The sequence below is a fragment of the Eptesicus fuscus genome, chromosome 10 (assembly GCF_027574615.1).
Source record: "Eptesicus fuscus isolate TK198812 chromosome 10, DD_ASM_mEF_20220401, whole genome shotgun sequence".
Taxonomy (NCBI): Eukaryota; Metazoa; Chordata; class Mammalia; order Chiroptera; family Vespertilionidae; genus Eptesicus; species Eptesicus fuscus.
The window spans coordinates 78,908,095-78,933,685 of record NC_072482.1 but is presented as its reverse complement, the minus strand read 5'-3'; the positions used below and the strand labels follow the sequence as shown (position 1 = coordinate 78,933,685).

The 25,591-nt window shown below is 37.8% G+C and overlaps 1 protein-coding gene and 1 non-coding gene across 2 annotated transcripts in view; one reads left to right on the top strand and one right to left on the bottom strand.

Moving 5' to 3' along the window:
- Positions 1-25,591, top strand: part of LAMA2 (laminin subunit alpha 2) — a 489,326-nt gene that overhangs the window by 400,313 nt on the left and 63,422 nt on the right. The window contains exons 41-45 of the mRNA XM_054722564.1: positions 1,788-1,890; positions 13,338-13,454; positions 14,673-14,855; positions 16,405-16,410; positions 18,929-19,083. Of these exons, the coding sequence (XP_054578539.1) occupies positions 1,788-1,890; positions 13,338-13,454; positions 14,673-14,855; positions 16,405-16,410; positions 18,929-19,083 (564 nt within the window). The remainder of the gene's footprint in view (positions 1-1,787; positions 1,891-13,337; positions 13,455-14,672; positions 14,856-16,404; positions 16,411-18,928; positions 19,084-25,591) is intronic.
- On the bottom strand, positions 11,702-11,803 carry LOC114231259 (U6 spliceosomal RNA). Its single transcript, XR_003617226.1, has one exon. It is a non-coding gene; the product is annotated as a U6 spliceosomal RNA (small nuclear RNA).

Sequence of the window (25,591 nt, the reverse complement as noted above, 5' to 3'; positions counted from 1 at the left end):
ATTTAGCCTCTTTCTAGATTGTCTGGTTCTTCTCCCTCTCTTCTTTCTTAACTCATTGTGTTAATTTTCTAACGCACAGCAAATCAACTCTCCCTCCTTTTCCCCTATGCCTCAATTTGCACAACCAAGATTAGCTTTAAAATTTTGGATGTTAAATGCATGCTAGATTATGTTTCTGTAGAAAGGCATTCATACCTCAAGTCTATAAGGAAAGCTTTCTCTCTCTCTCTCTGGTTTGATCTAGTATTATGAATGACCCACATGAACTTGATAACTCAGGATCATCATGTCAACATTAGTTATTTTACTATAATAGTATTGGCATCTACTGAAACCTACTCCATCCCTATTCAAGTTGACTCCAAATTCTGAGCTTCTCTCTACTTAGTTTTCTCTCTCCTCAGTGTCAGACAGATAATCAGCTGTCACTCCTGCTGTTTTCAAATGCCAATAGGAGAATCTTCATTCTACTTTTTTTCTAACCTGTTTTGATTCAGAAAATTTGTAAATAATGAAGTAAGAATGGCATGTAAATTTGAAACAAATATAGAACCTGAATGGGTAATTGAGGCTTATTTTTTTAAATAAGGTACACTGGATTTGTGCCATTTACATTGACACTTACTTTTTTTTTTTCAAGATAAATGACACGTGATGTTATTATATCTAATTCCCAAGGTATATACACACAATGTCACTTTTTATTTATGTAGATATTTCCCATATGTTCATTTGTAGATATCATAGCATTATATAATCAAGCTGTTCTGTAAACAATAGATTATTTAGATGAAAGCTGTTGGTATAACACCTTAAAATAAATTTTATTACAACAGTATAAAGTTCTGTAATCTTTCCTAGTTTAATGCTCAAATAATGTGATTGATAAAGAAAAAGTTATTAAGTTGTTCCAATTGTCTTTGAAGAGTGCTATGTCTGGGATAGCCTGCATTCAGATTTATAACCTCAGCAGTAAGTGTTTAGCTCTTCCTGCACCCTGCAACACTTCTCCAATTTAAAATTTAACAAGATCTTATTTTATTTATCTCTTGGTATAAGGTATTATGTAATGATTGCTGAGGAGCAAACACTATTGAAATGGATAACTAGACATTCAAGTTAAACAATTCTTTCCCCATATCATTCTATTATCTTTGTCTCACCTCTTTAATCCAAGCCTTAATACATACCCTTTGCCAGGAGATGATGTGGTTCAGAGATTGTCATTTGGAAGACTTGATTTGTCATAGAGCTTTGAGATGAGTTTAGAAAAGGAGCAGTATTCTTCCTCATTTCAACACCTAAGGGACAAGAAATGATGCCCCCCCCCCCCGCCCCCCCACACTCCAAATGTGCTAAGGGATAAAGTCAGTGGAGGTGTTTAGATGTTTATTTGCTTGCCTGTTCTTCAGCCCTTGATGATACTGACCAGATATGTCCTCGCAACATTGCCAGTCTCCTGCTTTCAGCTACTTTCCCTCTTCGCTTCCATAACATTATAGTATCCTGGTTTCTCTTTGTCCTCTCTGGAGCCTCAGTCACCTTGCTAGCCCCACTTTCTATACTTGTCCCTTAAGTTTTGGGAACCCAAGGGTTCTCTTCTAGGCCTTCCCTTCGCCTACTGGTCTACTGGATTTAATCGCCAATGTGTGCTGTTAACTTTTCATTCTAAATCTATAGCCCAGAATGCTTTCCTAAAAGTAAACTCTGTAAAACAACAACCTGGTAGATACCGCTACTTCATAATTCTCCGGTTATTATTGTGATACCTCTGTTTCTGTCTCTAGGCAACAGGTCCTCAGGGTTCATTAAAGGAAGGTGCCAAAGGCTCTCTTCAGAAAAGCTTTGGGATTCTTAATGAAGCCAAGAAATTAGCAAAGGATGTAAAAGGTGAGTGACCCCTTTTTATTCTTATTTTCAGGTCAACTGTAGTTGCAATTGGTAAAACATTTTGTCACGTGATTGGAAAAGTGCAATTGTTTCAGCATGGTTTTTATGATCATTTTTATTGCCTGGGTTTTATGTAAGTAATCTTTCTTGCCAGTTTTATAATATTCTGTCTTTACTCTCATTTTGCATTGGGTAATCTTTCATCATTTTAAACCTAATTTTTATAGTATCCTTTCACCAAATCTAAAGTTCAGTAACTTTTAAATGAATGTATGATAAAATGTTAACCACACAAAACTCCACTTTCTTCTGCCTTCAGAGGGATAATCACAAAGGAATGAATCAGGCAGATAGTACAGATGTCCTTGTGAAACTGTCAAGTTTGTTAGTGGGTCATATTTCTGAAAAGCTTGTACACCTTTTAAATACATTTTTATGTATTTATTTCTGATTCAAGGATCAAAATGAGTGAAATATCTACACTGGTGTAGTATGGGTTTTCTATTTAAAATGTTATTTAATTTAGCTGCTCTCTAATTAAGCTATTATATTTATTATTTCCTTCAAATATCTCTTGTTTCTCATTTGAATTGCCTTCTCTTTCTCTCTCCAGTCTCACTTTGCTATTTCCTGGCTTGTATCCAGATTCCCAACCTTCCTGAAATATCCATGCTCCTTCCAAAACATGCTACCACTTCAAGCCTCCTTGTTTCACAGCATTAACCCTTCTCTCTGGAATGCCCCATCATCCCTCTTTCTTTTCATCTCACTCTACCAGACCTCACACCCCATCTGAATTACATGCCTCTTATTAGTGCATGCCTTTCTCATAGACTTTTCAAACCACTGTAGCCATGGGCTTCAATTTCATCTTTTTGAGGACAAACACAATATTTGTTTTTTAACTTTGTATGTCTAGTGAATAATATCGCAGTTACTTCTCAAGTCAGAAAATAAACATTTTTTAAATAATTCTTTACCAACCTTAGAAAGAGAAAATGCTTTATAATCCTATATAATAAAAGGCCAGCGACTGTAATGGCATAACGACCAGAACAACTGATCGGCCAGTCGCTATGAGGTGCATTGACCACCTCTCAGTCCCTCCCCGCCCGGCCTACAGGCTCCCATCGCCCCGGATGTTAAATGGGGAACCACAGGGAACCAAGGTGGGTGGCATCAGGGCAGGACTGGGGACTGGCAAGCGGGTGGAATGGCCTCTTGGTCCCTCCCCCAGCCCACAGGCTCTGATCAATTGTCTGGCGAACGGGGAACCAGGCTGTGTGATGGCGGTGGGGCAGAACAGGGGACTGGCGAACGGGCAGAAGAAGGCCCTGATCACAGGCTAGGCCTAGGGACCCTACCCATGCACGATTTCATGCGCTGGGCCTCTAGTCATTTATATTTGTCATGCTCTCAACTAATAGTCCATCATCTCCAATAGAAGCTGCTATGGAATGACACGTTTTGTCTCCTATATAGATGGTACTTTGATAGTAAAGTGCTTTGGACTGTGTATCATGGGTGAAATAAGACTCCATATATACATAATTCTAGTCAGGAGATTGCCCTTATAACTATAAAGACTCAATACCTGTTTTCTCTTGGACAAACTAAGTTGATCTCATTAATTTGGGGTCACTATTTGCTATCCAGTACCCTCACTGGAGTTGGAACTAGGGTGAGGTGAGCAAGGTGAGTGATGTGAGTACAGAGTCAGATCCTGTTTTTATTTCAAATTTTAATGTTTTGTTCATTATGGATATTTTTATTATTTTTGATTTTTTAAATATTGTATTAAAATAGTTTTATTTTGATTACAGAATTTTTTGGTGCCCCTTTACATTTCATACCTGAGGTTAAATGCCTCAGTCACCTCAACCTCCTCCCAGCCCTGCCCTTGCCTCTATTTCCCCATAAACTGGTATTATAAAAATTAAAAAAGAAATTCAATTTTAGGATTTTTTTCATGGGAAAAAGAAGTCTAAGGGTAGGCATTGTAGAACAGGTTAGGAGAAATGTTCATTAGTTTAAATGTCTATTTTTGTACTTCAGGTAGTACATTATTTAAAGTAATGAAACCCACAAACTACTCAAATAATAATTCCCCCAGAAACCCAAGCCAGGGCTCTGACGAAGATGGGAATGTTTTCTTGCTACATTATGACATTCCTCTGATTTGTGGCCAATTACACAAGTTATAAAATGGCTGTTAATCAGGGAAATGCCATATATTACCACCAGGAACTGCTGAAATAGGCCCTACAGAGCAAAACTCTTGACAGCAGCTATTAAAATAGAGATTTAGTCATTTCTCTCTCTATGGTGCCTGGAGTTAGAAGGAATAAAAATTGTGAGGGCAGTATATCCTCCATATTTCTAATGTGTTACTTGGTTCAATTCAGTAAAATCCAGTGAGTCTGTGAGCTTTAGTCATGAATGACTTAGTGCTGCTCTCTGCCATTTTTATGCTGTCCTTGCCTTGAGGGAGTCTGGACTTGCCAGGAGCAATTTGTTTGGCTCTTTAACTTTTGAATATACATTTGTTAAAAGCAAGTTTGCCCTTGTGCACATTTCAGATTTGAAGCCAGTCTACATTGCACTGATTGAATGTCTATGGAGACAGAAATAGTTTTGTTGATGAATATGAGGCTTGGTCAAATTGATGATTGAAAGGGTTCAAAGATAAATTAATACCGCTAGGTGAATTAATAATACTTTTTAGATTGACAAGAGATTTTTGTTAATAAAGTAGCCAGTTGAGATTCTCATGCAGTGTGCACAGGACAAGAAATGAAGTTGAGGATGGTATATTACAAGTCTGAGAATACTACAATTTTACAATTATATATCTTATCACATGTAAAGTAACTTTTCAGTTTTATTTACTTCTCAGTTTATCCCTAATTTTTGTCTTTGCCAAAATTAAGTTAAATTATTTAGTTACTTAAGAGCAGATAACATGTCTCTGAAATGGAAGATACTCACATGAAATAAAACTATCCATTCCCAAGCTTGAATCAGTGGATTGCATGGCATGTAATCCAACATAGAAAAGTGCCGAAATTATTCCAAACATTAATTTCTATCCAGCTAATCAGTACTTTCCTACTATACTGTGTCCTCCAAACACTCGGTCATTTAGTCAGACAATTGTATCAGAAAGGTCATACTGTCATGAACATACATAATAAAGTAGGCCTGGCCCATGTGGCCCAGTGGTTGAGCACCAGCCCAGGAACCAAGAGGTCACTGGTTTGATTCCTGGTCAGCGCACATGTCTGGGTTGCAGGCTCAGTCCCCAGTAGGGGATGTTTCTCTCTCATTGATGTTTCTATCTCTCTATCCTTCTCCCTTCCTCTCTCTCTAAGAAACAATAAAAACATATTTTTAAAAATGAATATAATACACTTTCAGTTACTAACCTGTTAAGTTTCTATGTTATTATTTTAGATTAGAAAGAGATTAAACAGGAATATAGGAACATAGGAATGCAGTGATGTTAAACCAAAATATGATACAGGGGTTAAATTTTGTCCAAAGCATTCTCTTACTATTAAAGGTACCCTCCTTTTGAATTCAGAATCAGCCTTTCCATAGGCAGGCATGTGGAAGACAAACATAACTGCCCCATTGATTAAAAAACAAAACTAAATAATTTTGAACCATATGGTTGAAATCAAGCCTGGATCCTCGAGCCTACCATGGTCTTGGTACAAAGCAATCTTCTCCTGTAGAAATTGCTGATTCCTGATACAGAGTGAGAGTTCCTCCTTTGGAGGGTGAATAGAGAAAATCAAGGAAATAAAAACACTTTGGACTCTTTTTAGTAGTGAAAATGAAAGGTGGCAAAATAATGGCCAACAGGGGAGCTATTGGAACCAAAGGGTACTGGTCTTGCTTAAAGGTGTTCAAATTCAATTTCTTTAAGAGTGCCTTGCCGGCCCAAACCAAGCAGGCCTGCAGGCCCACAGTCAGCCTGCAGAGCTTGGAACTAACTACATGCAGCTTTGATGTCTGATCATTTGGGTTTCTGGTTCCACTGGCTGAAGAGAGGACTCCCCTCTCTCCTGATAGCTTAAGTCTTTGAAGATCCTGCCACCAGACAAGTGCCCCTTCCTCCTCTCCTCAGGCTTCCTACTAGGACCCTCCAGTGTGGGGAAGAGCATATTCAGCTGCAGGTAAACAGCTATTGGAGGGCCTATCAGGCTCTGTGCCCATGTGGAACAAGAAGTAATTTGGCACTTTTGGGTCAGGGCAGGGTTCCTCAATAACATGCCTCTGTATAAACACAAGTCCCATTAAGTGACCAAAGAGGTCCCCATGCATGGTCAGGGAAAAAAGAGGCAGTCAAAGATAGTACACATCCCAAACTCGTGACAGTAACTGGGGAAAGGGAAGCATGGGAATAACATTGAGAGGGCTAAAAGTACAAAATAATGGAAAGACTGGGTATAGCAACTTCATGAAACCTGTTGGCAGGAGTCCAGGCACAGGGATGCCAGCTTTACTGCTTGCACAGCTGCTCTTGCTTCTGCACAGGCCTCAGGAGCCTGCGCTGGGCCTTAGGGGTGATGTAGAGAGCAGGCTCTTTAGATATGTCAGTATTAAGATAACAAAGGACTATAGAAGTAGATGAAAAATTGTAGTAAAGTGACTTGAGGGAAATTGTACCTTTTTATGTTCTTAAAATATCCAAAGATAAAAAGATAATGTAATGGAGCATAATAAAATTAATGAGTTATAAAGAGTAATCATATTATATAATTAATAAAATTGGCTGTCTCCGGTATATAAAAAAATCATGTAAGTCAAAAGAACAGTAACAATTGGAATAAATTGCATGTATTTAAGTGGAACCAATACTTTAGCCCAGATTCATCTGGCTCCAAAGTTTATGTTTTTAACCACTGCTGAACAATAACGATGGACTTCTGCCATAGTCCAGAAGGTGACACATTAACCTTCATAGCCCTAACAAATGTTTGATAAATGAATGAATAAGTGGATGAATACCTGAGAGTAGAAGGAATCTCTCATTACCAGGAAGGTCAAAATCAAGGTTTCTACATGACCTCGGATAGATTGGTCCCTTACCTATTCCAGACTGTTTGCATCAGAACTACAAATAGTATCACTGCAGAGTTTAACCTATTTTCTAATTCAGAAAGAGCCTCTAGAACAAAAGATGAGGCACATTTGTAGGAAACAGGAGTTATGTGCATTAATTAAACTTTGTTTTACAATGAATTCCTAAAGACAGGATATCTCTTCAATTTTTGATAAAGGAGCAAATAAGAAGTGATAATGAGTGGTAGTTCATAATAAGACAAATGTCATGGGAATGAAAAAATTCATTGCAAAATGTTATCTAGATGGCAATTTGAACAGGTGATTATATTTAACCAGAAGCTTTCAAAATTAATAGCAGGTCTACAAATTTCATCCTTGTAAATGAAGCATTCTTTCAAAGTATTTATTTATGCCCTGTTCATATTAAGAAAAAAATAAAATTTCCATTTGAGGAACTTAGCTAGATAATTTTAATAGTCAAATAAAATATTTTCATTAAATCTGAAAATGTCATTCTTGTATTTAGTTGAAAATGAGGGCTATATGCATATGTTTAGAGAATATAAAAGGGAAATAAACAAAATTAACTCTGGTTCTTCTTAAATGGATTATAAATAACATCATTGAGAACTGGCAAACACACCAGAGCAATTATCAAATCAATGTGAATTATTAAACCAATGTAAGTTATTTTGTTTCTGTTTACTAACTGCCTGTGATAAATCCAATACTTTCTCAAACATCCTTCAATTATTTCTCATATCAGTCATCTGAAGGAAGGTGTTATTTTCATTTTATACAGGTAAAAAGCAAGGGAGAGAAAGCAGTTGAATGCACATCTTCCAAGTCTGCAACCTATAATGATTTCATGGCACACACTGCCTTTTCTAAAGGCTAGAATTTTGGAAAAGAAGACATTATTAATGACCAAAGAAATTACTTGTAACAGCTTTATTTTGAGATATATATATGGCGTAGTTCAATGTTACTAGTTCTAATTTAACTAAACTCTAATTCAGATTTAGCACAGTGTCAGAAACATGGAAAACATGAGTGAATACATATTATAAATGGAAGCAACTTACAACTCTATCTAGTGAATTGCATTCTAAATATGTTTATCTAGTGTCGTGTCAGAGGTTCTGCAACAAAGGGAAACGATATTGTCAGGCATGTCCACTGTCTACCCTTGCTGCCCTGTTTTCCCCCCTCACTTTATGGGCTTTGTCTCTGTCAAACCCAATGCTGCATGTTGGTCTTCCAATGTGTGAGGGCAGGATGAGAAAGGGAGAGCCAAAGCTGAAGAAGTGAGTGTATGTAGGCTTTGAGGTTTGGTAGTATGATACCTACAGCGAAGATAAAGAGAATGATATGGCTACAGCTAATGGGCATGAGAGCTGAAGAAATAAGGAGAAGAAAACCTACAAAATGTCACTGGATTATAAATCGGATCCTTTTCTTGTTCTCTACAAATGCAAGTAAAGCATTGGGTTGGATTCTCTTAACTCTCAATAATTCTGTTTCTTTGGCCATGTTACAGTCCAAACTGGACCTCATACATTTTTCTTTACATCTTGGTTATAGCTATACTCTACCTCATCTATCTTTTCATTTAAAGCCAACCCTGAGTGCTTATGTTTTTTAGGTTTTCATTACTATAGTTTTGTTAGTTTTCCTTTATAAAATCTGCAATTCTTCTCTATACACAACTTCTACTCACCTATTTGTATTGACAAAGCTATAAGGTGTTTAGACGTGGCTTAAGAAATTCTAGAAACTATTTTGAAAAATATGATCAGAATATAAGAAAGGATAGATTAAGAAGGAATCAAAGTTAAATAGCTAAAACATAGAAATCAGGCAGGTCAGAATATTCACATTTTTACTTTTTAAAAAAATATATTGTTATTGATTTTAGAAGGGAAGGGAGAGGGAGAGAGAGATAGAAACATCAATGATGAGAGAGAATCATTGATCGGCTGCCTCCTGCACACCCCACATTGGGGACTAAGCCCATAATCTGGGTATGTGCTCTGACCAGGAATTAAACCATGACCTCCTGGTCCATAGGTAGATGCTCAACCACTAAGCCATGCCAGCCAAGCTCACATTTTGGCTTTTTAGTACAGAAAGCAAAGGATCAAAATTACTGTTTTGGTACTTGAAAGACAGCAGTAACAATGTTCTTCAGACCAGTCTTTCTTCTGAGTAATTGGCATGATGGCTCAGCCAGTATTGGCTATCAGTATACATAAAATGGTATAAACCAAGTAATGCCCTTTATTTATTTACTAGAGGCCTGGTGCACAAAAATCGTGCATGGGGGGGAGGGGTGGGGGGAGCGGTCCCCTCAGCCCAGCCTGTACCCTCTCAAATCTGGGACCCCTCGGGGGATGTCCAACTGCCAGTTTAGGCCCGATCCCAGGGATTGGGCCTAAACCGGCAGTCAAACTTCCCTCTCACAATCCAGGACCACTAACTCCTAACTGCTCCCCTGCCTGCCTGTTTGATCACCCCCAACTGCCCCCCTCTGCTGGCCTGGTTGCCCCTTACTGCCCCCCTGCTGGCCTGGTCGCTCCCAACTGCCCCCCTGCCGGCCTGGTCGCCCCATGCAGCCTGCTGTTCATTCGTTTGGTCATCCCTCACTGACCCCCCTGCTGGCCTGGTCGCCCCATGCAGCTTGCTGTTCAGTCATTTGGTTGTCCCTCACTAACCCCCCTGCCAGCCTTTTTGCCCCATGCAGCCTGCTGTTTGGTCGTTACTGTTACTGTGACGGTGTCCCGGACAATTTGCATATTCCTCTATTATTAGTATAGATTTTTAATTTTTTTCTTTATTGATTAATGTATTACATATGTGTCCTTATCCCCCCATTAATCCCCACACACCTCTCCACTCATGCCCTCACCCCCCTGGTGTCTGTGTCCATTGGTATTAATGTTTTTTCACTCTACACAAATATCTTTCCTGCCAGAATATTTTGAATGCTTCATTATTTTTTTTTAAATCCAATCCAATCAAGAAGCTAAGAAATGAAATTTGTATCATTCCATTTCCTTAATTGACAAAGACTTTTCAAGTGAATATTGAAAGAGCAGTCCTTTAACTATTCTCAAGAAATTCATATAGATATCACAGTTATTAGACTGGCTTAATTTCTGAAAGTATACTTGTAATAACCTATCCAAAGATTTCATTTTAGTACAATGAAAATAACAGGTGTTTAAAGAGATGAATTGTGATTAACATAGGAGAAAATCAAATTCCTTGCAAAGTATATTTTGAAGAACTACCATTAAAAATAATATCATAGTGACTGAAATAGACATACTGATATTTTTAGAGTCATGCATTGCTGGAATATTTTATGCTTTGTTTTTCAGTGAGGTCAGGTCTTTGGCTGAGAGCTGAAAAGCTGATGCATTACACAATATCATGTGCCTATATTACTGTAGGATAACAGTGGTTTAATCTGTCTGCCTGAAAAACTCTTATATGAAATAAAGTGGATCATTAATTAAGGTGTTCAGTACTCTTTCACACCCAGAACACTGATGGTTAAGAGTCCTCTATCTTCCTTTCCCTTTCCTGTTCTTCCCAGATGAAAGCCAATAAATGAAGATTGTTCTCCAGGTGCCAGAGGTCTGCTCAGCCCCTCTAAGAACTCAAGAAAATTTAGCCAGAACATTCAAGTATAACATGAAAGGTTTTAGTACACCACCCTTCACACCACCATTAACTCCCTACTTGTTCAGTTCCTAGTTCCTATCTGTTATAAGTCAAGGCTTTCTGATATGTTCTTCCCAACCCATCCACCACTGACTCACCCTGTCTTGCTTCTTTTCATAGAAAGGACTTAAGATTCTTTCTTTCTTTCATATCAGCACCTACTCATCTGATTTTTTCTAAAGACTGCAATATATACCATTGCATGGATATGCTATCCTACCTAATAAAATGGTAATATGTAAATTACCATCACTCCGCTATGCCCACAATTGGGCCAGAGGGAGGCACAGGGGGTGGGACTCGGGGTGGCCGGGGTAGCCGATTGGGCTGGCAGGACGCTGATCCATGGCTGTGCTGCGGAACAGAAGGGGCCTCTGGGGCAGCGAGTTCACGTCCAGCCACGGACCATCAAAAGCGGGGCAGCTGGGTGCCTGTCTGCTCCGGCACCAGGCCTTTCAGAAGCCCCCGTCGCACCGGAGGCTTCCGAAAGGCCTGGTGCACCAGCGGCAGGCACCCAGCACCCCTGCGATTGGAAGCGAAAACGTGTAGGGGACCCTACACGTGCATGATTCAATCATGCACTGGGCCTCTAGTATTGATACAAAAAGTCCCCTAATATTGAGCTTATTTGCTGTTATAAATAAAGATCTTCAGAATATCCTGGAAGATATACATTGATATACTTTCACAAGTATATTTGTAGGGTAAATTTCTGGCAGTAGAACTGCTGAGCCAAATACATGTCTATTTAAAACTCTCATAAACTTTTAAATTGCTCTTCCAAAAACTGGCATCAATTTGCACTTCTACCAACACTTTTGTGAATACTTGGTATTATCAGACATTTAACTTTGACTAACCTGATAGGTGAGAAATGATATCTCACTGTTCTTTTGCTTTACAGTTCTTTAATTTTGATAATGTTGAGTGCTTTATTTTAATTTGGTGGTTGGTTATTCCTATTTATTTTATTATGAACTATGATTTCTATATTTTGCTCATTATCTTTAAAAATGTGGAACATTTTGCACATTTGCCTGCCATTTTGCACATAGGCATTGCTAATCCTCTTTGAATCATTCCAATTGGCTATGGATATATATATATATATATATATATATATATATATATATATACATACATATATATATTAATGTAATATTTATATATATATGTAATATATTGTGAGGGTATATATAAATGTAATATTTATATATATATGTAATATTTCTTATGTGAGGGTCATAAGATTTCTTTAACTGTGACCAATTACTTTAAGTAATAAAGGAGAACATGGGAGGAAAGAAAGGGAGAGAGGAAGAGAGAAAACATAGTATGGGGAGTGAATAGAGGTGGGGAAGAGGGCTACTGTCTAAGATGCTGTACTACTCCGTTTTGACTACCCATCCCTAGTAAAATGCAGTAGTTAAGAACATAATTTCTGGAATGAGACTGCTTGGATTTGATTCGCAACTCTGCCATTTAATAACCAAGCAAATTTAGGAAGCTTATTTAAATTATCTAAGCTTCAGTTTCCTCATTTATAAATTGGAAATGGTAACAGTACATACATCCTAAAAGTTATTGTGAGGATTTAGTAAAATAATCCAACAAAGCTGACAAACACCAACCATGGCACGTCCACGCTGCAGCGACTGGCAGTCCTTCCTGTGGCTGAGCGCTGCCCAGATCAGACCGGGCGGAACTAGGGCGCCCTCTCCTTCCTGGTCCGTTCTCAATGCGCCTCTTTACTGGGGGACTCGGTCTTTTATTTATGTTTTGCATTTCTGTGGAGTTAATTTAAACAGTTAGTATGCCTCTCCCAAGGGAACAAATGTGATTATGTGATGGTATAATGAACTATTTAAAATATATTCAAGAGACAATCTGCTTTATTCAGTCAGGAGAGGTAAAAAGTATTATGGGAAGCATAGAATTTTATATCTTTTATTTACTCATTTCCTCTGCTCACTAATAAACATTGTGCAAGAAAAAGAAGACAGATTCAATATTCACTTACATTTGGAGTTTGATACAAAGTATCAAAGTAGCAAGAAAAAACTTACATAAAGCTTATTTCAAGGCAATTTGTAAAATAGGATTTTCTCTATTAAAAATATGACAGTTTAACAGAAATGTGCAAGAAGATGTTTTTCCATTCCTTTGATTTATATTGGTTTCAAACAAATACTAATAAGTGATGTTTACTGAAATTGGGAGATTCTGCTTAATCATCCTATCTATTTGAGATTTTTAACAAGCTAATCCAATATTCCATTTTGGTAATATTTTTTTAATGTGACATTAATGGGAGTGATGTCAAGAGGACATCATTACAGATAGAGTAAAAGACTGATTTTTTGAAGTTTTTCTCTATAGAAAATCATCAAATTGAGTCAGATACCAAGAAGAAGACATAATTGTTGAACATGTTGAAGTATCAAATGGTCATATAAACACATTTTATGTTATGCTCTGAAATAAATATATTTATGGTTAGATGCCAATAAAGTAAATTAATTAAATCAATTGTCTTGCTTTTTATAAACTTTGTATTACAATAACCTGAAATTGTATGTCCAGATATAAACTCAGATGATTAAAATCGTTTTGTCCTTTCTTTTTGTTTTGCTTTCTGTTCACAGAAAATGATGACGATTTAAATGGCTTGCAAACCAGATTAGAAAATGCCGATGTTAGAAATGGAGATCTCCGGAGAGCTCTGAATGACACTTTGGCAAAGTTATCAGCAATTCCAAATGGTAAGTTTTTAGGACACTACAAATTGATGCAGTTGTTCTGAACTTTAAAAAATATTCTATTTTTTACACTTTTCCCAATATTACACTTCTGTTATAATATCCTCCAGGGTCCTCTATGCTGTCTCAAAGGGTAAGAGCTCCTTTTTTATAGCTGCATAGTATTCCATGGTGTAAATGTACCACAGTTTTTTATCCACTCGTCTACTGATGGGCACTTAGGCTGTTTCCAAATCTTAGCTATGGTAAATGCTTCTATGAATATGGGGGTACATATATTCTTTTTGATTGGTGTTTCAGGATTCTTAGGATATATTCCTAGAATTAGTTGGGTTAGATGGAAGTTCCATTTTTAATTTTTTGAGGAAACTCCACACTGTTTTGCACAGTAGCTGTACCAGTCTGCATTCCCACCAGCATTATTATCCCCATTTTACAGATGACAAGCTGAGACATAGGATACTGGCGGTCACTGTTAAAAGTGACATACATGAGATTTGAACCCCACAGTTTAACTTCAGAGCTTGTGGTCTTAACAACTAATACTAGTAAACATACACTAGTAAGCATCTAAGTCTACAGTATATTTTTTATACAAATAGGATCAAGAAAACAAATGCATGTATTTATACAGTGCAGAAAATACTAAAATCTTAATTATTTTTACTTTTTTAAGATGAAAAAAATCTGAAGTAACACTCTAGATTTTCATATCACCTCTTTGGTAGTAAGGAAGTACATAGAAAATTTCTATGGGTGAAAACAAATGTAAAAAACATGAACACATAGTCTTATATACCTGAAAAAATATGTGATCCATCTGTACACTTAAACAAAAATACATTGATTCCCCCCTTCCCTGTGAATGTGCAGATTAAATTTTAAGCCTACTTTTTATGAAGCTTTAAGACAGGTAGATAAGTTTTTTTTCTCTTTAATATGTTTAACAGCAAACCACAATATACCCTTCTACAGTGAACATTTAGAATAAGCACTTTGCTCTCCTAAGAGCTAATCAAGTATTCATAGCAAAGGTCCCTGAGAAAATTTCATTGAGCTAAAATTTTATTTTGCTACAACTGAATGCGACAAGAAGTCAGCCTTCCTCTTCGTAGTTGTGTTCCCGAGGTCAGCCAGCTGTGGCCTCGCTTTGACAAGCATGGACTAAGCCACTAACTCCAGACCCTTTGTTTTGTTTCTCAAACACTCTTCTGCTGACAGACACAGCTGCTAAACTGCAAGCCGTTAAGAACAAAGCGAGACAAGCCAACGACACAGCCAAGGATGTGCTGGCCCAGATTAAAGATCTCCACCAGAACCTGGATGGCCTGAAAAAAAGTTACAATCAACTAGCAGACAGCGTAGCCAAAACAAATGCTGTGGTAAAAGATCCTTCGAAAAACAGTAAGATCCCCTTTTTCATTTTGATTATGTCATTTATTTCTTCACACTAAAAGAGTACTGGCGTAGACCGTCAGAGCTGGAGAAGACCCTCGTGGTGATGTAGTCTGGCTTCCTCTCTCCAAAGACTGGGCTCAGGAACCGAGTGTTCTGCAGCTCAGAGCTAGAATCCAAGCCTCCCCGCTTAACATCAGGGCTTCTTCCCCCCAAGTGTGTCCAATCGAAAGGAAATTAGGAAATCCCTAAGTCTGCATGGTATTTGGCATAGGGATTCCAAATACTTTTTAATCCTTCACTGTAATTGAAAACGCATTTGTACTTGGGAAAGTAATATCCTCAAAGCTGGTGAGGTCCCATGGAGCACAGAGGTCAAGGAGCATTCTAGCAGGAACGTGACATTAAAATGGCATCAACTTGAAATACTTTCACATTCAAAAATATGCGTGTTTTATTATTTAGATTTTTTCAGTTTAACATTTTCAGGAAATTAAAGCACTTATCTAGTTTACAAGAATATGTCTTTACATCTTTTGTATATTGCATCAAATTATATTTAGTTAATAAGGATTTACTGAGAAATGTGGAGGAACTTAATATACCAGTAATGGTAATTTAATTGATTAAGTGTAGTCAATTAACATTAGGATTTATATATATTTCCATTCTGTAAAGTGATAAAACATCATCATAATATGTGACACTTGATTTTTTGGACTTGTTACTCTCAAGAGAGTAGCCCTCTTTATATACCAACATTATCATTGGGTATCAAAATATTTGTAGAGTACAATTACAAAAACCCTGTTATTGACATCATATGTTACGTAAGTAAGAGCCTGGTTTTTCACACCACAGCCTCGAGTAAAATGCTAATGATGCTGTGAAATAGTAGGTACTACAAGCATGACTCCTTCATGAGCAAAGAAGGGTGCAAACATATAACATGAACTTCAGAGCGAGGGAGGATTTATTCCTCGCCATTTCTTCAAGAAAGGAAATAGATGAGATGCACTGGTTTTGTTCATGCATTCTTATGTAAGCCCAGATTGAGCTTCTCCCTGGACTTCAAGTCTCCATCTGAATTAATGTTTCAGATGCATTCCAAGTTACATTAAAAAAAAATGAATGAACTTAAGTTTTAAAGTAAATAGAATTCTCTCTTTTACTTATTTTATAATTTAAGATGTCATTTCATTCAATTTCAGATTGATTCTCAGATGATAGCAGCCTTTTCATAATATTTATCTCTAATTTTTTATCCTATTCTCTATCAAAATAGTTATCTGTAATATTAATTCAAAAGGGCCTGTTTTCTTTTAGAACATTATAATAAAATTTCTTTTAACATGAATAGTGGCCTCTAAATGATATGTTTTTGTGTACTTTTACTTGATAACACTAGTTTGACTTAAAATGGGATGCATTTGTAATTAATACCTGTTGTGAAAAGTATCATTTTGTGATAGCTATTAGTTTATAATATGGATAAAAAATATTTCCTCATGAATTTTCTAATTCTTTTTGTTTTACTTCCATATGAAATCACCTGCAGAAATCAGTATGTATATGTTTACTTACATACTATCTAATACTTTTATGCTTAACTGCCTATTGCAAAAACTTCAGCTTTGCATGTTACCATGTTTAGGTGTTGCTTTAACCATTGTATAGCTGTTCTTTCCAGTGTCACAGTATTCATGTGAGATATGTAAAAGTAATCTTTCCAAAAAGTCAATATGTGAATGTATTTGATGTACTTCTAGAGAAGTTTATTTAGAGAAGCACATAATAAAATAAAATGAAATCTTAACAACTAAGCAACCACAAGAATATAAAAATATTCTCCTTAAACATCCCATGGTTTAAATTCAAAACCAAAAATAAAACTGCAGAATAGAAAATAATAATAATAAAATCCAACATATCAAAACCTGAGAAGGCTCTCCTCAGTGGAAAAATGAGTGCAATTTACTAAAAAAGCACTGAAATGAACCATTTAGACAATTCTATAAGTAAAACAAAATAAACTAACTGAAAGAAAGAAGATGAAAAAACATTAATGAATTAGAGGACAGAAACATAATGGACTTGGTCAATCTGGGTGGTGGATCTTTAGGAATATAAAGGTAAAATATTTTAGATGTGTGGCAGGCTTAATTTAAAACACACACACACACACACACACACACACACACACACACACACACACAAATAGGCAAAGTTCTCCAGGAGACATAACTAGGTAAGAGAGGAAATTTAACACATACGAGGATACTTGGCAAAACTCTATGCTTATAAATTTTAAAGCTTAAAAGAGATAATTTCCTAAAAAACATTGTCATCAAAATCTATCTTAGGATGTTATTTTAAAATCTACAGCCAAATAATTGTAGAAGAAATAAGTTTTCAAAAACTACTGCACAAGAAGTTTTCAAAAACTGCTGCAGACTCAATATCACAGATGATTTAATTTTAAACCTTCAAGAAGATCATTTCCCTTTGATTTAATCTGCTCTAGAAGATAGAGAAGAAAAAAGGGAGGGAGTGGGGGAACCTGCAGACCCATTTTGAAACATTTGATAGAAACTTCTAAGAGCATTAGAAGAAAATGATCCATTATTTGCCTAAACCTAAATCTTTGCTTAACCCCTTTTTTCTCTTATCAATTTAATCTAAAGCATTTTTTTCCTAAATTCTAGAATAATTCAGAGTAATATTGTAGAATTTAAGAAAGAAGAAATGGACAAATGCTTTATTAAAAAGTTACAAAATGAAGGGTAACTGTGTTTATGTTGAATTATCTAAAAAATTATGTAACAAGGGCTTTGATCCCGATAACCTACATCAGGAAGAAAATACTCAGTTCATGATCTAGCAACTTTATTAATTAATGTTAACAAGAGACCTATGTTGTTTTAAACATCACTAACAATGTAACTCATAGTTATGGCCAGGAGTTCAAAATACTTAGTTTAAACCCAGTTTAAAAATAATAATTTCCTTCCTTTTGAGCACATTTGATTAATTTCTGAGGATTCGTTCCCAGTGGTGCAATGTCAGCCAGAGAGCAAATCATTCATAGTCTAGCAGAGCATATAGCCTTGGACCTTAAGCAGTTTCACTTTTTCATCAAGGTCCCCATGACAGAAAACAGAACAACACCTGCTCCATCAAATAATAAATGATACAGTTTGGATAAGACTGCCAGCATCCTACAGATAGAATAATTGGTTTTCCATGTGTCATTTGCCCTCCTATGAAAAGCACATGCTGGATGTATATGGATCAGTGAAAAAACCTTCAGTTATTTGGGGGTTATACCCCTTTTGAAATTGTCACCATCCAACCTTTTTTTTTTTTAACCTACAACAATGGCAGTTTAATATCGTTCAGTGTAACAGAGAGAGCAGGATAATCAACTGTTCTTCAAAATGAAAATGAACTGCAGCATGATTTAATTAAAGTCTAAAATAGGCCTTCAGTCTAAGGGTTGTTCAACATTGAAGGGTTTCCAGAAGACATTTTGATAGCTTCTCTATTTCAGATGTGCAAATAAAGAGAGTGAGAGAAAAAAAAGAAAACCAATTTTTTTGTGACAAGCCTGATTTAAATACAGGTCTGGCTTGGACAGACTTAGGTGACATTTTAAAGACACTTTCATTTCCCTGATTCTATGACTAAAATTCTATTTTGTAAAGGTTAGCTTTTTGGCTGAAGCTGGAATTAAACATCAAATTAAGTTTATCATATTCTCAACCTTCAGTGCTAACTTTCACTTTAATCTCAAAGCCATTGTTGGCCTCCTTCTCTAACAGCCCCTCTGGCCTGCTTGAGTCCCAACTAAAATAATTCCCTTTTGCCATCACAAGCTGCTTCAACAGTCATGGCCTAGCTTCTGTCATGTGAATAAGATTAAATTCTTTAGTTGAGCATACTGCCATTTTCATTTGGCTCTGTGTGCATGTGTGCACCTGTGTCTGTATGTGTGCACATGGATGTTTTCGCATGTGTGTGCATGTGTATATGTGTCTGTTTGTGTGTGCATGTGTGGTATGTGCTAATCTTGTTCCGTGCAGTTGCAGATGCAGATGCCACAGTGAAAAATCTGGAACAAGAGGCTGATCGACTGATTGATAAACTCAAACCCATTAAGGAACTTGAGGATAACCTGAAGAAGAACATCTCTGAGATAAAGGAACTGATAAACCAAGCCCGGAAGCAAGCTAATTCTGTAAGCTGTTTTTGTTTTCAGCATCAGTAACTAGTTGTGTTGTTGGTATTATTTCCAGAAGGAGTATCTTCCCCCTATGTGTCCTGTTGAATGATCTTTGGTTCTTTTTCTTTAACTTGAAGTTATTTTGGGGGAAGGTTAAATATTTTGTTTTGTTTTTCATAAATTTCAAGAGGTTCCTTGAGAAGGGTAATCACTACTAATTGTTTTAGAAATTGAAATTTTTGACATTTTTTATTATTTAAATAGAGTAATACGAATTGCAAGAATGGAAACCTTATTTTTTATACTAAAAAAAGGGTGGATGAGAGTGACTTGCTCTTGATTGAAGCAAAAAAAGCCAATCAGTGGGGTTGTAGCAGGAAAGAATGAACAAGGTTATAGGAAGCAATAGCAACGAGGAACCATTATTTTCTGTATATTCTTTTGTCTGAGTATAAGCAACAACAAAAACTATTTTTATTACAAGCAATTTTATTGTTTCTTTTTATTTTGTAGTAAGAATAGGAAATACCTAGCTGGTCTCAAAATGTTGGTTTTTATTGACAACTAGAAGACAATTAGGATAGAAGCAGAACTTTCTAGAACATAGCATCCTAATGAACAAGGACAGAATTGTTAATGCCAACATGAACCTCTCTAGCTGAGTAAACTTATCCCATGATGGTTTTAGAAATAGAAAGGAAAAAACAAATTTTCATGTTGCCAGGTTTAAACGCAAATCTTTTTAGAGACCCAAGTCTTCCATCTCAAAAATTTTGTTTTCTCAACAACTTTCAATAACCAGAAATGACCTTTGTTAATCCATCAATTTATATGTTTTAGTAGTGGCCAAGGATATAAAGCCCAGTGACAATATATCCGTTTTCCTGCTTTAGACTTATCTAATGCCTCTAAAGAAGGTCAAGACAATAAGTTCAATGTGTTCTTTAAAAAGGAACTCATAACTGACTGAAGAGAAACTTAGAAAATGACCAAAAAAAAAAAAAAAAAAAAAAAAAGATTAGTGAAGATGATGTACATAAGCTCAGAGGAAAAAAAGTGAGTAGGGTTGAGAAGACATTTATTGAGCTCCAATATGAAAACCATGCAGGCGGTATGAGGGCAGGTGATCATTGTATATGCAAAGCAGTAGGTGAACATAAATCAGATCTTACTACAAGATTTGAAGTTTTATCTAAGATTGTAGAAAAACCATCTCCTTTGTTCAAGGGTACTGGCATGAGTACTCAAAGATGAATGAGAAATGCACCAAGTTAATACTATAACTAGAGGCCCAGTGCACAAAATTCATGCACAGGGGTGGGGAGAGTCCCTCAGCCTGGCCTGCACCCTCTTGCAATCCGTGACCCCTCGGGGAATGTCTGGCAGTTGGACATCCCTCTCGCAATCCAGAATTGCTAGCTCCTAACCAGTGGCCTGCCTGCCTTCCTGATCACCCCTAACCACTCTGTCTGCCTGCCTCATTGCCCCTAACCACTCTACCTGCCTGCCTGATCGCCCCTAACAACTCTGCCTGCCTGCCTGATTGCCCCTAACTGCTCCTTGCCTGCCTGATGGCCCCTAACTGCTCACCTGCCTGCCTGATGGTCCCTAACAACTCGCCTACCTGCCTGATCGCCCCTAACTGCTCTCCAGCCTTCCTGATCACCCCTAACCCCTCTGCCTGCCTGCCTGATGCCCCTAACTGCTTGCCTGCCTGCCTGATCACCCCAACCACTCTGCCTGCCTGCCTGATGCCCCTAACTGCTGGCCTGCCTGCCTGATTGCCCCTAACTGTTTACCTGCCTGCCTGATCACCCCTAACTACTCTGCCTGCCTGATCACCCCTAACCACTCTGCCTGTCTGCCTGATGCTCCTAACTGCTTGCCTGCCTGCCTGATCACCCCAACCACTCTGCCTGCCTGCCTGATGCCCCTAACTGCTGGCCTGCCTGCCTGATTGCCCCTAACTGTTTACCTGCCTGCCTGATCACCCCTAACCACTCTGTCTGCTTGCCTGATCCACCCCTAACTGCCTCTGCCTGCCTGCCTGATTGCCCCTAACTACTGTGCCTGCCTGCCTGATCACCCCAACCACTCTGCCTGCCTGCCTGATGCCCCTAACTGCTCCTTGCCTGCCTGATGGCCCCTAACCGCTCACCTGCCTGCCTGATGGTCCCTAACAACTCGCCTGCCTGCCTGATTGCCTCTAACTGCTCCCTGCCTGCCTGATGGCCCCTAACCACTCACCTGCCTGCCTGATTGCCCCTAACCGCCTCTGCCTGCCTGCCTGATTGCCCCTAACAGCCTCTGCCTCACTGCCGCCACTGTGGCTTCGTCCAGAAGGACGTCCAGAATTATGTCCAGAAGGTCATTTGGTTGTCCGGTCTAATTAGCATATTACGCTTTTATTATTATAGATAGAAGAAATATGACATGTACACAAATTACTCTCTAAGATAATGCAGATATTGTGCTACACTGTATGAGCAATGGAAGTGCTATAAAGTTCTGAAAGGGAAGATCACCTCTAATTGGGGCCAGATTTCCTGAAGTGAGGGATTTGAGCCAGGCCTTAAAGTGGGATAGTCCTCGACATGGGAGGGGGAGAAGGGAGGAGGGAAGACAGCATTCTGAGGAAAGGGAATTGCTTGAGTCAAGGCAGAGAGAAAAGAAAGTTTCAGGGTTATTTTATGAAAGAGTAGTCTGGTTTGCCAAGATTATTGATAAAGTGAACTTTAAACTGGAAATGTCAGTGAAGGCCAACCTTGTCAGGCCCTGAATAGTAAGTTAAGCAGTTTCATTTAGCTGCAATTGAAATAAACTTCACTGATGAGGAGAAGCTGAAAGTTCTTAATTATAAAATGTTGCATAATCAGAGCTGAGCATTTTGAATATATGAACCTGAGAGTAGTTTGTGATATAGATGAGAGAAACTAGAAAGAAGGAAGCAAGTTTTGTACAAAACCCAACTGTGTCAGTGTCAGAAGAAAGCAAGAGACTGACATACCACTCCTATATTTTGCAATATTAAGTTTGAAGAGGCAATAATAGTACGTGTTCTATTGTGAATCACACACTTAGCCACATATTCTGCTTAGTTATCAGGTGGTAAAATCTGAACATTTTTACTATATCTTCATTTTAAAGAAATTTTTAAATATACCCAGATATTTATCAGTTATGAGAACTTTCCCACATCACCCCCTGGGGAAAAAGATAAAATTCTGGCATGTAAATACATAAAACCTGTCTTCAGATACAAAATGAAAGACAGGTATAAAAGTAATTCCAGAAAAAGTGACCATTGCCTATGCCTTCTAAGGAAATTCTCAATCACTTTTGGAAATCGAAATTACAACAGAGTGCCTTACTTTCTATAAGATGTTAGGAATATGAAAGCAGCCAAATTTTCTTTCAAGTGAGTTTTATGCAAATTGAAGATGACATTTGCCTGATTTATAAACATATTTGTAATTGGGCACGAGTATCTGGATGTGGCTCTAACACATACTCAATATGATCAAGAAATCAAAGACATTTATTTAATTTTAAAGTAGCTTTTTTTGTTTTGTTTTGTTGACTTTGAAATTGAGTGGCTGGCACTCTTTTTAAATGAATGACCTAGTTGCTGGATGAAAAATGCAGTGAAAATCCAATAGATATAATAATGGGATCTTCAATAATGTTGGACTGAGTTCATGATGATAAATTGGTAAATACTGTGCTTTAGAGATATCTAATGCTTAGTGACTTTTGTTTAGAAGTCTTACTGAAGATTCATATTAGAAATAACAACAGTTGATAGAACCAAATGTCTTAAGAGGATGTTTGCGTTTCAGAAATCCCTTCCCTCTTATGGGGGATATATCCTAGAGATTTCATCTAGTGAAACTTATAAATGCTGTACTTGGAATTGCCTATTTTAAGTTAGTTAAAATAAATATCTATAATTATAAAGAAAAACACAAAATGTTTAAATGAGAAATTAGTAGCTATGGACTGGTTACCAACAGTTTGAGCTGCCTGAATTTTTCAGGTACTGAGCATATATTCAAAACCATAAGCCAGAAAACAGAAATCCAGGGGATTTTGCATATGAATGTAGAAGAGTTGACCAATAAGTTACTTTTCAAGATTAACTGCCTGCATATTTGGTATAACGACATCCTTTTGTTCAGAGAACCATATGTTTTAGATATGTAAAGTGTGCTATAAAGTAGATTAATTGTATCTCCTAGTGCTGTTAAATACCCTTAGCTTGAAAATAGCTGCCTTCCTAGACTTCCTTCCCAGATGAGTTTCATCAGCTCAGTTAGGTCCTGGTGCTCTGTCTCCTGCACTCTGGTTGCTCCCTTTCAAACACCCCGATCATGTAATCCCCTATCATTTCTACCAGGTTTACCTAAGCAAGGGCAGACACTCCACCTGTGACCCAAATGGACATGTATTCCACCCACAGTCAGTCATTTCTTCTCTTAACAGTAACCAAGGAGGCGTATAATACTGTGTTCTTTCAACAGAATTCAGTTACTTACGATTAAACTAGCCATAAGTTTAAAAAGCATATACTGGTATGAAATAAAGATAAAATAAACTGCACACAGAGTTACTCTTGATGACTACCCCAGCCCCTCTGGGTATGATTCCTTCTAGAAAGAGCTGGATCTGCTCTGTTCATGAATCCCTGGCAGACCTGGATGTCTTCTCTTTGATCTCGTGATGTCAGTGACACTTACAGCCTGCCTCAGATATCAGATTTGCCCAGTGTCAAGCTCTTCTCTGATGACAGTTTTGGTTCACTGGCTATAAATTCCTAAAAACTCACAATCTCCTATAGTTTTTCTTAAACACGAAGACATCTGAAGACTGCATTTCCCCTCCCTGACCTCTACTACAGTCTCTTTCTCTTGCTTTACTTCCTTTTTATCTCCAAGCCCTTGGGTAGCCCTTTGTATAGCTGTTCCTCTCTCATGTAACATCCTCTGACAACTTCCGAGGCACATCTGTTTTATAGCATTAACATCCAGAAGAAAAGTTGTACATTTCCTGGTTCTGTTTTTTGACAATTTACATATTTTTAAATATATTTTTATTGATTTCAGAGAGAAAGGGAGAGGAACAGAGAGATAGAAATATTAATGATGAGAATCATTGATCACCTGACTCCTGCATGCCCCCTACTGGGGATCAAGCCCGTAACCAGGTGTGTGCCCTTGACCGGAATTGAACCCGGGCCACAGGCTGACGCTCTATCCACTGAACTAAACTGGCCAGGGCGACAAATTATATTTTGGTTCCCCAGTTCTAGCACTTTAGGTAGAAGGGAAATTCCATCATTTGTGGAACAAAGAGCTAACTTCCTGGCTGAAATCTGCACAAACAGAAAGATTATCTTCTCCAGAACACAGACCAAACACTCTGGGGACCAGAGTGGACCCCAGTGCTGTGCCCTCAGTTAGCTCACTGGCTCCCACCCTCAGGGGAAGGCAAGGACTAGGAAACCAGGCTGAACAGGAGGCTTCCTGGATTATTCCAGACCCAGGTCACCACACAGGGCTCCATTAGGGGGAGCACCTGTTTCTTTCGAACACAAGATCTCCTCCATTTGGAGATGCAACCTGGACAGCAGATTAGGTGAGGAAGCAGTATATGAACTCACAACTCAAGCACAGTCTATAAGAGATGCAACACACCTGCCTTATCCCCAGTTCTCAAACTTACATGAATTTACATATTTGTCACAACCCGACCCCTCCTTAACTTTCTCTTTTAAATCCAACCAATGTTGAATCCTGCACCACTTCAGTGTAGTCTATACCACCCTCGAAGAGGAGTCTTATTGCTGCCTACACCCACAACTACTTAGACCCTTGAAGACACTTCCATGTGTCGCCATGGTATAGAAACTGGTTTGGCATCTAGGCTATCTTGGCTGGAGTCGGCACAGCCCTTTCATGAGGGTAACAATAATGCTTGTTGGCTTTCCTCCAACTGTGAAAACTATGTGAGTAGCACAAAGTGTTAGAGGGAATGAGAAAATGGAAACTCACTGCTGGTGAGGACCAAGAGGCTTCCTGAAGGCGGGTGTTTGAATAGCTTCCCCTGTCTCTGCCTCCTACTCTGAGCACTTTCACTAACAAAGTAACAGCTGCTCTCTGAGCCCAAGCAGCACTTTTGCTGTCCTGAAAGTGCCCCTTTGATGGTGGACCAGAACCAAAGGAAATTAAATCAGATCATCAACTAGTGTTACTTGCGATTGAAGAAAGGCTCCCAAAATGAAAATAAAAATTGGTGTGAACTGTGTCACTTTTATTCGCATAGGCATTCCTTTCCTAGCAATTTATAGTAATTTTTAAAGGACTAGTTAAAAGAAAAAGGAGCTGTTAAATACATTAGCAGTGATAGCCACTGGAAATTATTTCTGTTTCGTTTCCTGGAAACTTAATAAAAAAGATATAATTTGTTCTGAAAGGTATGTTCTGAGTGGAATGATTAGTATTCCTCTTGCTATTAGAACATCTAG